Source organism: Miscanthus floridulus, chromosome 3 (genome assembly GCF_019320115.1).
Source record: "Miscanthus floridulus cultivar M001 chromosome 3, ASM1932011v1, whole genome shotgun sequence".
NCBI classification, from domain to species: Eukaryota; Viridiplantae; Streptophyta; class Magnoliopsida; order Poales; family Poaceae; genus Miscanthus; species Miscanthus floridulus.
In genome coordinates this window covers 36,759,683-36,773,392 of record NC_089582.1, presented here as the reverse complement: position 1 = coordinate 36,773,392, position 13,710 = coordinate 36,759,683, and the positions used below count along the sequence as shown (strand labels likewise).

General features: G+C 41.1%; 2 protein-coding genes across 2 annotated transcripts; both read right to left on the bottom strand.

The window, feature by feature from the left end:
• On the bottom strand, window positions 1-4,714 carry LOC136541572 (nudix hydrolase 16, mitochondrial-like). Its single transcript, XM_066533505.1, has 4 exons — window positions 4,378-4,714; window positions 2,727-2,844; window positions 2,229-2,312; window positions 1-689 (listed from the first exon to the last, which is right to left on the bottom strand). The coding sequence occupies exons 1-4, from the start codon at window positions 4,446-4,448 to the stop codon at window positions 432-434; spliced, it is 531 nt and encodes a 176-aa protein (XP_066389602.1). The 5' UTR covers window positions 4,449-4,714; the 3' UTR covers window positions 1-431.
• Window positions 4,715-8,319: 3,605 nt separating this feature from the next.
• Window positions 8,320-13,361, bottom strand: LOC136541570 (nudix hydrolase 16, mitochondrial-like). Its single transcript, XM_066533503.1, has 4 exons — window positions 13,052-13,361; window positions 11,359-11,476; window positions 10,860-10,943; window positions 8,320-9,184 (listed from the first exon to the last, which is right to left on the bottom strand). Exons 1-4 carry the CDS (start codon window positions 13,120-13,122, stop codon window positions 8,927-8,929), a joined length of 531 nt encoding a protein of 176 aa, XP_066389600.1. The 5' UTR covers window positions 13,123-13,361; the 3' UTR covers window positions 8,320-8,926.
• Between the last annotated feature and the right edge of the window lie 349 nt (window positions 13,362-13,710).

Here is a 13,710-nt window from a genome sequence, read left to right as displayed (position 1 = left end):
GGAATTCTCAAATTTTAAACCTTTAACATTTCCATCTCCTCTGTGTACTTTCACATGACATGCTCCCAAGAACATATTCCGAGGGTAAGCAGAGAGTTGCAATTGAACAACACGAGTACTTCCGATATTGTCATTACAAACACACTCCCATAGTAAGGCAACACGACACATATGATGGACAAGACTCGATACAAGAGTTAAATAGATGGCGACCACGAGAATCAGCAACTTACAATTCCAACAATCCTCGGGTCAGTTGAAGACACAGATTAGATTGTAATCCTGAGGATGGGTGAAGGAACAAAGTCAACAAACTACTGAGCATCAGAGAGCCCTCATGTATTGTCAGGTTCTGGAAATTTAGTCCAAGCAAGATACAAAGGGAACACCAAGAAATAGCAGATGCCGGCCCCCTGACGCTTAAGGTGGTGTCATCTTTCAATTCGATCCACACAGCCACCACCATTTCTCCAGTTCTCAAGCCAGGCAGAGAAGCCTGTCACAAGAGCTTCTTGCATCCATGGGTAACGACTCTGCTCTGCTGCCTCAGGAACAGTGAGCCAGCTCCTCTGCCGGGTGTTCTGTTCTGGCCAGGAGGCTAGCTCTTCCTTCACGTGCAGGGCAAAGATTGCAGCTCTGCACATAGCTTCGGGTTGCTTGCTCTTAAAATCATAGAAGCCCAACAGTTGCTTATGCACAGAACAAGTAGCCCAATCAGTAAAATGTGGTATCAGAACATATGAAAGCAAATAAGAGCTCTTTAACAAGAGCATAAAAACAATGCTCAGAAAGTCAAAAGTCAAACAAACAACTATCGAACTCCAGTTATATCTTCAGGGAATACCTGAATAGATGGAGACATGACATTTGCCTAGAGCCCTTGACTTGCTAGGACTATAGAAGCCTAGGATGCAGACACGTAAACGAAGGCAAGTGGCTTTACAAATGCAAAACTACAATTTTTAACTTAGCATGCATTTCTACATAAAATTGGTCAAGAAAGTTCACTGATGATCCAAGTTCCAAAATGCCAAATAAATTCATCCGCGTCGTACTTTTATTTGATATTATTCATGTTTCATTGGTTGGAGTGTGTTTGTGTATAAATAACTGCTAACTATTATCAGCGCCAACATACGGAAGCAACATAACTAGATAGAGAAATAAGCACTGATATAGTATTAGACGATAGAACATGATATAAAAGCATGGTTCAGGTCTACATCATGTTAACTACAACAAAATCCTCCCCTAAACCACTAGTCAACTCCCACAATTTATGGCAACCGAACTGCAATAATGCTATTATTACCTCTAGCCTTAATCAATGTCATTCTACAATGTCTATTGTCTGAAGCTAGACTTAAAAACCTTAATCATTGCTACACAGCAAAGTATTAAGATTTCACATGAGAATGATATTAACTGAATCATTATCAAAAGGTATATACATATCACTAAAACCTCTACTAAATTTAGTGGCCTACTACTCCCTCCATTCCAAATTGTAAGTCGTTTTAGCTTTTCTAGGTACATAGCTTTTGCTATGCACCTATATATACGCTATGTCTAAATACATAGTAAAAGCTATGTATGTAGAAATGCCAAAACGACTTGCAATTTGGAACTGAGGGAGTAAACAACAAATGAAATCAAGAGGACTTATACGCTAATAAGCTAAGCTATCCTTGGCACTTTGTTCTTAAAGACAATGGTCCTCGATTTGAATGTGTTGAATTCCCGTTAAAGAACAAGTGGGGACTAGCATCACCAATATCAACAAATGGGAGAGGCATCTACCAAAGTGGACACATACCAGCTGTCCGTTGAAAATTCAGAGTTAAGATTTGAGATCAATTCTTAACCATTATTAGCATGCTAGTACTGTAGCGTCAATAAAATTTTGTTGTGTACTATGAAGAAATTGTAACAAATTCATAGCCGTTAGAGGTGAAAGTTTAAGACTCGAGACTAAGTTCTAGACTCCAGACTGTTTGCAGGATTCCAAATTAACTCAAAAGATCTGATCCTCCACAAAGTTTTTCTTGCATGTATTTTTCCATAAAAAGGCAATAGGCCATATATCAATAAAAAAGTATGCCATTTATGTCTTGAAAATGACGGAAGGATACACTTAACCCCCCCCACACCTTTTCTTTTTCCTTTTTTTAGGGGGTGGGAGGGGGCCTAATGTTGTATCAAATAAAAACATAGAAACAATGTCTCACCACTAAATCTCCTCGAACTCCAGCTTCTTCGATAGCTTCCCTTGCAGCTGCCTCTTCAACAGTTTCATCATTCTCCCAACCTCCCTGCATCAAGAAATTAAAAATCATTAACCAAATAGGCACTATCATGGTGATAAGAGAACTGCGTACAACATATTGACAAATGGGTAAATGTAGAGGTTGAAATGCAAGAGCATCATAAGGTTGGCACTTGGATATCTTCCAGCGATACCTGAATGACTTAAGTGACCGCAAAATGGCACCTGTTTTCTTAGTATCTAGTTAATCACAGCAATATGGGCATGATACCAAAGAAAAAAAACTCAACAGAACTGATGAAAAATCTCTATAGCCTAACTAATTTCATATAAACCATTTTGTTAAGCTAAATCACAAAAAAAATATACTCAAATTTCTGATTTTCCGTACATCATACTGATACAATTATGTGAATGTCTTTGTGATATATGTTTAGTTGTTTATTTACATCAATCGTACCTTTGGAAATAGAAGACCTGGTCCACTTTGGGAGCTGATCATGAGAACTTCAACAAGTTTCTTTTGTTCATCATCAGAAGCTTCATCATTAATATCTCTATATCTGAATGGTATGCACCTATATACAAACAAGGAAGAAGCATGAGACAAGTAAAACACATTGCAACATTCACATTATTACAAGAAACTGGGCCTACAACCATAAGACTCGAGATTACAGAGATACACAAATCGTAGTCAACTAAAAGGTATTGGCAAAACCCCCACGGTATATTTCTTGGTGCAGTGTACGCATAACCATTCGCTGAAGCAAAAACAGATGCTTTCTATATACTGTAGAAGATGGTACCATTGATTACTTCGTAGCAGTAGAAACTAGAAACTTAAGTCCTTTGTTTACAGTGCTCAGTAGACTGCAACATATGTTTGTATCAAGGAGTAAGATTAGAACAGAGTTCAATACAAGCAGAATAAACTAAGTGATGGTTTTCCAGACACCTTCGTAAAATATTGGAATAGTGTTGCAAAAGATTTGCACACTTAAGTCTATAGCCACTTGAAAGAATAAAAGTATAAAACAACGAATGCTCACATCACCAACAGGAAACATTAACGTAACAACAACAGCGACATTTGGCCATTGCATTAATGGTCAGCAAACAATGAAGCAGCAAGAAGACAAAACATATGTTCTACCTGTTTTTATGTAACCACTCATAAAAGTACCTAATTGTACACATAGGAACAGGAATTCCCAACAGCCAACACACTACAGGGTCCTTTCCATGGTCTAACTGATCCCTGCAATTTGGCTGGAGTTGCGGACCTATCTATGTATTTTAATCTAGAAATCTATCTATTTCTTTCAACACTATTTGTACATCACAAAATTAAAAAAGAAAAAGAAAGAATGACCTTCGTTCCTAAAATTTACTGCAGAATTTTAAATAAAACCGACCTAGAAGGACGGAACATGACATACTGAGCTCATGCCAAGCATAAAACTAATCCGATTGTGCCAACCTAGAATAAGAATCCACTACAGGGAACATATGCCTACATTATCCAATGTCTAATGGACTCTTCTACACAACTACTTCTGATAGTTCCATCAGTCCACAAGCGATTCCTTCTACAATAGCGCAATTTTGGACAAAACACATGTTCCTTATGCTGACAGTACCTTGTGATGACATGAAATTTAGTAGTCCACAAGTAGCGAAGAATAAAATGGTAAACAAGTGGCGAATGGGCCCTTACATGGTAAGCTGCCAAGAAACTAATGTACTAATGACTAATGACACACAAAGAGGCTACTATTCACCGATTATGACCATCCTAGGACAATTAGCCAGCCAGAGAGGTCGACCCTACTCCCAATAGAAGCAGCAGTACAACACGGGGATAATCGGAGCCCAACAAGGCCACATGCATCCATTCCAGCTGCTAACCAAAACGATCCAAGCATAGCAAACCTTTAAGCTGCCCAACCAAGCAAGCAGCGCAACCGAACTGACCCAATCAGATCGAATCGAAGGCAGATAAAAATGCTTCATTTCTTTGGCGGTGGGGATGCGAGAAGGTAGAGAGGGAGGAGAGTTGTGGTGGTTGGGGGTGGGGAACAGGGGGGGCTCCCCCCCAACGGACGCACCCGGCCACAAGGCGACGGCCGTTCTCGTAGCGCTGCAGGTGCCGGCCCGTGCGGGCCACCAGATCGCACATGCCCACGTCCCGGCCTCTTCCTCCGATCCCACGGCGGGACACAGGCTGCCCCTAGCCAGCACCCCCGCTTCCTGGAGCCTCTTCCCTCTCGCGTCAGGACGGCGAGTGCCGGCCGGCGGCGCGCGGCAATGCGGCGGAGGCGGGGCCGGGCCGTGTGTGGCGGTGGCGGAGGTGGGGAAGTTGTGTTATCGTGGGGCTCGCTGCGCCGTGGGGCTTGGGGCGCTCGGCCGCTCGCTTCCTCTGCTTTGCTTTTCTTTCCTTTGTGTTTTTCTATTTTGTGTGGTGGTTCTTTTCATTATTTTTATAGATTTTGACAGTTTTTATTTTTTTATAATTTTTTTTATCATAATACAAATACATGAATATGCATTCACTCTTTTATATATATATATATATATATATATATATATATATATATATATATATACACACACTATCTCTATAAGCACCACAAAAAAAAACAAAAAAAATTGAGCCGATAGAGTCAAGTCGATACCATGGATGGTTCTACCGTAGTGTTAAAGGGTAAATTTCTTCCGTTCCTCATTTCATTGCCCCTCATTCCCGCCCTCGTTTAGTTCTACTCGTGTTCATGACATTTTCTTTCAGCTATCAGTCCATCACCTCTTAATCCCACCCTTCTCGCTTTCATTCCTACCAGGGCCTTGTTTAGATGCAAAAAATTTTGCAAAATGACCACGGTAGCGTTTTCGTTGTTATTTGACAATTAGTGCCCAATCATAGTCTAATTAGGCTTAAAAGATTCGTGTCATGGATTTTTAGTTTTATTTTTTATTTATATTTAATGCTTCATGCATGCGTCCAAAGATTCGATGTGATGAAGAATGTGAAAAATTTTGCAAAATTTTTGAGGAACTAAACTGGGCCCAGGGCTAGCTATATCATCTTCTTACAAGACGCCGATTACAATATGCATCACTCATGTCATGGTTTAGCCGGTCAAGTCTGAGCTTATTCATATCGCGACTCAGCGCATATGCTACCATATGGCTTGTTTTTCTATCTTTGTTAACCTCGCAAGTAGTAAACATGATGGGCACCCGTTTAAATTGAATCAATCTCCAACAAAATTTGCATGTGAGATTAATTCTTCATTACATCTAACAATAATAGCTACATTAACATTTTTAGTACTTTTATGTCTAAAAGATCAATACTTATTTAGCACCATATCCCTCGAGCCTAACCGAGATGGAGAGTTAGTCATGTCACTAATTATTATATATATATGACAAAACTATTCAACATGTAGCGCTTAAAATAATATTCCACACGCCAGCCCTTCCCAATCTCGCAACCACAAAGTCTCAACTTGCAACAATAAAACTCATTCCGTAAGCGTAAAATCAAGTTACACATTGCCAACCATTCCCACAACAGTAAAATATGTTTCTATGGTATCAAAAACATTGTCCCAAGTATTAAAACTCCACTTTCACAACGTGAATGCACCTGGCAATTTTTATTCAAATGATTCAGAGTGGCGCTCGGAGATGTTCTTAGTTACTTGATGTCGCATATGTTTGCTAGAAATCACATCCATGTTCGTGTTAGGAGCGTGGGTTTAGACTTTGAAATCATAGCAGAGAGGGAGAGTGCTTAGTGTGTTAGGAGTTTGGAGACCACCAATAACAATGTGCATATTGTCTCATGCTAACATGCTTGTATGTCTACGTTACTGTTGTCCAAAAGCTAAAGCCTAGCGTTTAGAGTCTTAAATAACAATTTATGTGCGCACCTGCGTTTTAAGGGCATGTTTGGAACGTAGAAATTTTACAATCACATAGGAATTTTATAGGAAATCAGTTCAATTTCATAGAAAAAACATAGAAACCGAAGAAAATTCCCGTGTTTGTTCGAATTTTAGTACCTCTCATGGTCCTACACAACAAGATTTCAACAAAATATTAGTAAATTTACTAACATAAATGAAGAAAAAAAAGATAAGGAAACAATTACTACATTAAAATGACTGCATGTGTAGAAGCAACACGCAACTGTGTCTGGATGTCTCGATTGAAACATGTGGGTCGTGAAACCACAGTCACAGCTATGGACAGGTCAGGAGGGACAGGAGTATCTTTGCTAGACGCGTCAAGATATAATTCTCTAGGACAACCCCGTGAAAGTGCATCTAGCCCTTTAGTGTGTTTTGGATGATTGAATGACAATATGATTAAAGGTCTAACCCATTTAATAAGTATGGACATGTAATAGGTTATCTCACAGTTACTTAATGAAAACCAAAATAATGTATTGTTGTATAAACAATCTAGTTTAAGCACAAGACAATAATGCAAATAGAATTCATGCAAATACTTATTTATTATGGAATTTTCATGTACTATGTGAAAGCAAGCTTGGTAAGAATTAATTAATGAGACATGAGGGATTGCATATGGAATGGTCTCATATTTGAAGCTTGCTAAATTGAAATAAAAAAGATAACAATATAAATGAATGGATGATTCAACACAAGATGTGACTTGATGGTTTGAGATGGTGAAGATAGCAAGGAAATACTTCGAGGTACTAAGCAAGGGTGAAGGGCAAGCAATGGCTTGGCGACTGAAGAACCTAGCTAGGGTGAAGAAGAAAGTACTTGCATTTAGTTTGCGTGCTGCTTAGGAGGGGAACAACCGAGCGTGCATGGTTGGCGGTTAGGCCTGCGCAGAACGACGGATGGGTTGAAGTCTAGGGCCTAGGGGTGGGAGCGTGGGAGTGGGGGCTAGGGTTTTTCATATTGGGCCAATTGGACTAGACATATATGGGTTGATTCAAGTTGCTGTCATCTGATTTACCTTGGCTCGTTTTGGCACGCGAGCTGAATCGAGCTGGCTTGTTAATTAACCGAGTAAAGTGCTGACTCAGCTTGTTTAAAAATTCAAACGAGCCGAGCTCGAGCCGAGCCACTAACGAGCGAGTTGAGCAAGGCTAGCGAGTTACGAGTTTTTCGTTCAGGCCTAGCCACGACCATAGCAAGAGGCGAGACCGGAGGGCTTCTGCGCAAGGGCCCCGACGCTTCTCCTTGCGCAGCGGCCTCAGTGGCTAGCTGGGCGGTCGAGGGAGCGGTCGCCACACATCACGTGGCGGTGCCCGCCGTCAGGCGAAAGCGGGCCGCAGAGCAGAAGCAGCAGTACGAAGTAGCGGGGCGGCATGGTGGAGCAGGGGAAGGAGCAGCGCGGGGTGACCACCGGCGGAGCGGGCCTCAGAGCAGGAGTAGTGGGGCGGCCGACGGAACAGGAGCAAGCGGATACTGTAATAAAAAAAAACATGCAGGCGCAGAGAAGTGGTTTATTGGACTGGTATATATACCCACGACGCCCCGTACGTAGCACCCTGACCAACTTCAGTTCAGATCACATAACCCCAACCGCCATAATAGCCCATATGCAAGCCGCCTTGTGCTCTTGAAAGTACGATTTCAGCATGTAAGCACCAAAATACCCCCTTTTCATCAATGACGCCGGGCCCCGTTTGGATGCGACCAGACCAATATATTCCAACACAGGTAGACTTTTTTTATGTGTATATGAATGTATCAAAAAAAGCCTTTATCTGTGCACAAGTGATTTGTTAGGTCCACCACATCCGTCTGATTCTACAGAAGACAGCACGCACATCTCATCTGAGCTCTGCATAATCTTTTTTTCTATAAAATCAAATTGACCGGCTCATTAAGCACTACTCACAAGTATCACTTTTAATAAAAATCTAAACAGTAAGTACAGAAAATTCACACGTTCTCTCTTTTGGTTCAGTTTTACAGTTAAATCCATTCGACATAAATGCCTGGCGGAATACATCCGAAGGGCACGGAATAAAATCCCCAAACAGACCTTTCAACATAGGAATTCTCAAATTTTAAACCTTTAACATTTCCATCTCCTCTGTGTACTTTCACATGACATGCTCCCAAGAACATATTCCGAGGGTAAGCAGAGAGTTGCAATTGAACAACACGAGTACTTCCGATATTGTCATTACAAACACACTCCCATAGTAAGGCAACACGACACATATGATGGACAAGACTCGATACAAGAGTTAAATAGATGGCGACCACGAGAATCAGCAACTTACAATTCCAACAATCCTCGGGTCAGTTGAAGACACAGATTAGATTGTAATCCTGAGGATGGGTGAAGGAATAAAGTCAACAAACTACTGAGCATCAGAGAGCCCTCATGTATTGTCAGGTTCTGGAAATTTAGTCCAAGCAAGATACAAAGGGACAGTGGCGGATCCAAAGGGGGGGCTGGGGGGCTCCAGCCCCCCCCTAATTTCTTGATTTCAATGTTAATTACTGTAGCAAAAACTTGATTTCACCGTTAAATCTTCGTGCAAATCAACATCTCTGTTGTTTTAGCCCCCCCTTATCCCGCATCCCACATCCGCCACTGCAAAGGGAACACCAAGAAATAGCAGATGCCGGCCCCCTGATGCTTAAGGTGGTGTCATCTTTCAATTCGATCCACACAGCCACCACCATTTCTCCAGTTCTCAAGCCAGGCAGAGAAGCCTGTCACAAGAGCTTCTTGCATCCATGGGTAACGACTCTGCTCTGCTGCCTCAGGAACAGTGAGCCAGCTCCTCTGCCGGGTGTTCTGTTCTGGCCAGGAGGCTAGCTCTTCCTTCACGTGCAGGGCAAAGATTGCAGCTCTGCACATAGCTTCGGGTTGCTTGCTCTTAAAATCATAGAAGCCCAACAGTTGCTTATGCACAGAACAAGTAGCCCAATCAGTAAAATGTGATATCAGGACATATGAAAGCAAATAAGCAGCCTGTTCGTTTGGCTGTGGCTTGTCGTAAACGATCGTAAATTTCTAGCCGGAACAGTATTTTTCTCTCACACAAACCAGCCAGCAGTACTTCTTCACGAACCAGCCAACCGAACAGGCTGAAGAGCTCTTTAGCAAGAGCATAAAAACAATGCTCAGAAAGTCAAAAGTCAAACAAACAACTATCGAACTCCAGTTATATCTTCAGGGAATACCTGAATAGATGGAGACATGACATTTGCCTAGAGCCCTAGACTTGCTAGGACTATAGAAGCCTAGGATGCAGACACGTAAACGAAGGCAAGTGGCTTTACAAATGCAAAACTACAATTTTTAACTTAGCATGCATTTCTACATAAAATTGGTCAAGAAAGTTCACTGATGATCCAAGTTCCAAAATGCCAAATAAATTCATCCGCGTCGTACTTTTATTTGATATTATTCATGTTTCATTGGTTGGAAGTGTGTTTGTGTATAAATAACTGCTAACTATTATCAGCACCAACATACGGAAGTAACATAACTAGATAGAGAAATAAGCACTGATATAGTATTAGACGATAGAACATGATATAAAAGCATGGTTCAGGTCTACATCATGTTAACTACAACAAAATCCTCCCCTTAAACCACTAGTCAACTCCCACAATTTATGGCAACCGAACTGCAATAATGCTATTATACCTCAAGCCTTAATCAATGTCATTCTACAATGTCTATTGTCTGAAGCTAGACTTAAAAACCTTAATCATTGCTACACAGCAAAGTATTAAGATTTCACACTGAGAATGATATTAACTGAATCATTATCAAAAGGTATATACATATCACTAAAACCTCTACTAAATTTAGTGGCCTACTACTCCCTCCAGTTCCAAATTGTAAGTTGTTTTAGCTTTTCTAGGTACATAGCTTTTGCTATGCACCTATATATACGCTATGTCTAAATACATAGTAAAAGCTATGTATGTAGAAATGCCAAAACGACTTGCAATTTGGAACTGAGGGAGTAAACAACAAATGAAATCAAGAGGACTTATACGCTAATAAGCTAAGCTATCCTTGGCACTTTGTTCTTAAAGACAATGGTCCTCGATTTGAATGTGTTGAATTCCCGTTAAAGAACAAGTGGGGACTAGCATCACCAATATCAACAAATGGGAGAGGCATCTACCAAAGTGGACACATACCAGCTGTCCGTTGAAAATTCAGAGTTAAGATTTGAGATCAATTCTTAACCATTATTAGCATGCTAGTACTGTAGTCGTCAATAAAATTTTGTTGTGTACTATGAAGAAATTGTAACAAATTCATAGCCGTTAGAGGTGAAAGTTTAAGACTCGAGACTAAGTTCTAGACTCCAGACTGTTTGCAGGATTCCAAATTAACTCAAAAGATCTGATCCTCCACAAAGTTTTTCTTGCATGTATTTTTCCATAAAAAGGCAATAGGCCATATATCAATAAAAAAGTATGCCATTTATGTCTTGAAAATGACGGAAGGATACACTTAACCCCACCCCCCCACCCACCTTTTCTTTTTCCTTTTTTTACGGGGTGGGAGGGGGCCTAATGTTGTATCAAATAAAAACATAGAAACAATGTCTCACCACTAAATCTCCTCGAACTCCAGCTTCTTCGATAGCTTCCCTTGCAGCTGCCTCTTCAACAGTTTCATCATTCTCCCAGCCTCCCTGCATCAAGAAATTAAAAATCATTAACCAAATAGGCACTATCATGGTGATAAGAGAACTGCGTACAACATATTGACAAATGGGTAAATGTAGAGGTTGAAATGCAAGAGCATCATAAGGTTGGCACTTGGATATCTTCCAGCGATACCTGAATGACTTAAGTGACCGCAAATTGGCACCTGTTTTCTTAGTATCTAGTTAATCACAGTAATATGGGCATGATACCAAAGAAAAAAAACTCAACAGAACTGATGAAAAATCTCTATAGCCTAACTAATTTCATATAAACCATTTTGTTAAGCTAAATCACAAAAAAAAATATACTCAAATTTCTGATTTTCCGTACATCATACTGATACAATTATGTGAATGTCTTTGTGATATATGTTTAGTTGTTTATTTACATCAATCGTACCTTTGGAAATAGAAGACCTGGTCCACTTTGGGAGCTGATCATGAGAACTTCAACAAGTTTCTTTTGTTCATCATCAGAAGCTTCATCATTAATATCTCTATATCTGAATGGTATGCACCTATATACAAACAAGGAAGAAGCATGAGACAAGTAAAACACATTGCAACATTCACATTATTACAAGAAACTGGGCCTACAACCATAAGACTCGAGATTACAGAGATACACAAATCGTAGTCAACTAAAAGGTATTGGCAAAACCCCCACGGTATATTTCTTGGTGCAGTGTACGCATAACCATTCGCTGAAGTAAAAACAGATGCTTTCTATATACTGTAGAAGATGGTACCATTGATTACTTCGTAGCAGTAGAAACTAGAAACTTAAGTCCTTTGTTTACAGTGCTCAGTAGACTGCAACATATGTTTGTATCAAGGAGTAAGATTAGAACAGAGTTCAATACAAGCAGAATAAACTAAGTGATGGTTTTCCAGACACCTTCGTAAAATATTGGAATAGTGTTGCAAAAGATTTGCACACTTAAGTCTATAGCCACTTGAAAGAATAAAAGTATAAAGCAACGAATGCTCACATCACCAACAGGAAACATTAACGTAACAACAACAGCGACATTTGGCCATTGCATTAATGGTCAGCAAACAATGAAGCAGCAAGAAGACAAAACATATGTTCTACCTGTTTTTATGTAACCACTCATAAAAGTACCTAATTGTACACATAGGAACAGGAATTCCCAACAGCCAACACACTACAGGGTCCTTTCCATGGTCTAACTGATCCCTGCAATTTGGCTGGAGTTGCGGACCTATCTATGTATTTTAATCTAGAAATCTATCTATTTCTTTCAACACTATTTGTACATCACAAAATTAAAAAAGAAAAAGAAAAGAAAGAATGACCTTCGTTCCTAAAATTTACTGCAGAATTTTAAATAAAACCGACCTAGAAGGACGGAACATGACATACTGAGCTCATGCCAAGCATAAAACTAATCCGATTGTGCCAACCTAGAATAAGAATCCACTACAGGGAACATATGCCTACATTATCCAATGTCTAATGGACTCTTCTACACAACTACTTCTGATAGTTCCATCAGTCCACAAGCGATTCCTTCTACAATAGCGCAATTTTGGACAAAACACATGTTCCCTTATGCTGACAGTACCTTGTGATGACATGAAATTTAGTAGTCCACAAGTAGCGAAGAATAAAATGGTAAACAAGTGGCGAATGGGCCCTTACATGGTAAGCTGCCAAGAAACTAATGTACTAATGACTAATGACACACAAAGAGGCTACTATTCACCGATTATGACCATCCTAGGACAATTAGCCAGCCAGAGAGGTCGACCCTACTCCCAATAGAAGCAGCAGTACAACACGGGGATAATCGGAGCCCAACAAGGCCACATGCATCCATTCCAGCTGCTAACCAAAACGATCCAAGCATAGCAAACCTTTAAGCTGCCCAACCAAGCAAGCAGCGCAACCGAACTGACCCAATCAGATCGAATCGAAGGCAGATAAAAATGCTTCATTTCTTTGGCGGTGGGGATGCGAGAAGGTAGAGAGGGAGGAGAGTTGTGGTCGTTGGGGGTGGGGAACGGGGGGGGGGGGGGGGGGGGGGGGGGGGGGGGGGGGGGGGGGGGCTCCCCCCCAACGGACGCACCCGGCCACAAGGCGACGGCCGTTCTCGTAGCGCTGCAGGTGCCGGCCCGTGCGGGCCACCAGATCGCACATGCCCACGTCCCGGCCTCTTCCTCCTATCCCACGGCGGGGCACAGGCTGCCCCTAGCCAGCACCCCCGCTTCCTGGAGCCTCTTCCCTCTCGCGTCAGGACGGCGAGTGCCGGCCGGCGGCGCGCGGCAATGCGGCGGAGGCGGGGCCGGGCCGTGTGTGGCGGTGGCGGAGGTGGGGAAGTTGTGTTATCGTGGGGCTCGCTGCGCCGTGGGGCTTGGGGGCGCTCGGCCGCTCGCTTCCTTTGCTTTCTCCTTTGTGTTTTTCTATTTTGTGTGGTGGTTCTTTTCATTATTTTTATAGTTCTTGACAGTTTTTATTTTTTATATAATTTTTTTAATCATAATACAAATACATGAATATGCATTCACTCTTTTATATATATATATATATATATATATATATATATATATATATATATATATACACACACTATCTCTATAAGCACCACAAAAAAAAACAAAAAAAATTGAGCCGATAGAGTCAAGTCGATACCATGGATGGTTCTACCGTAGTGTTAAAGGGTAAATTTCTTCCGTTCCTCATTTCATTGCCCCTCATTCCCGCCCTCGTTTAGTTCTACTCGTGTTC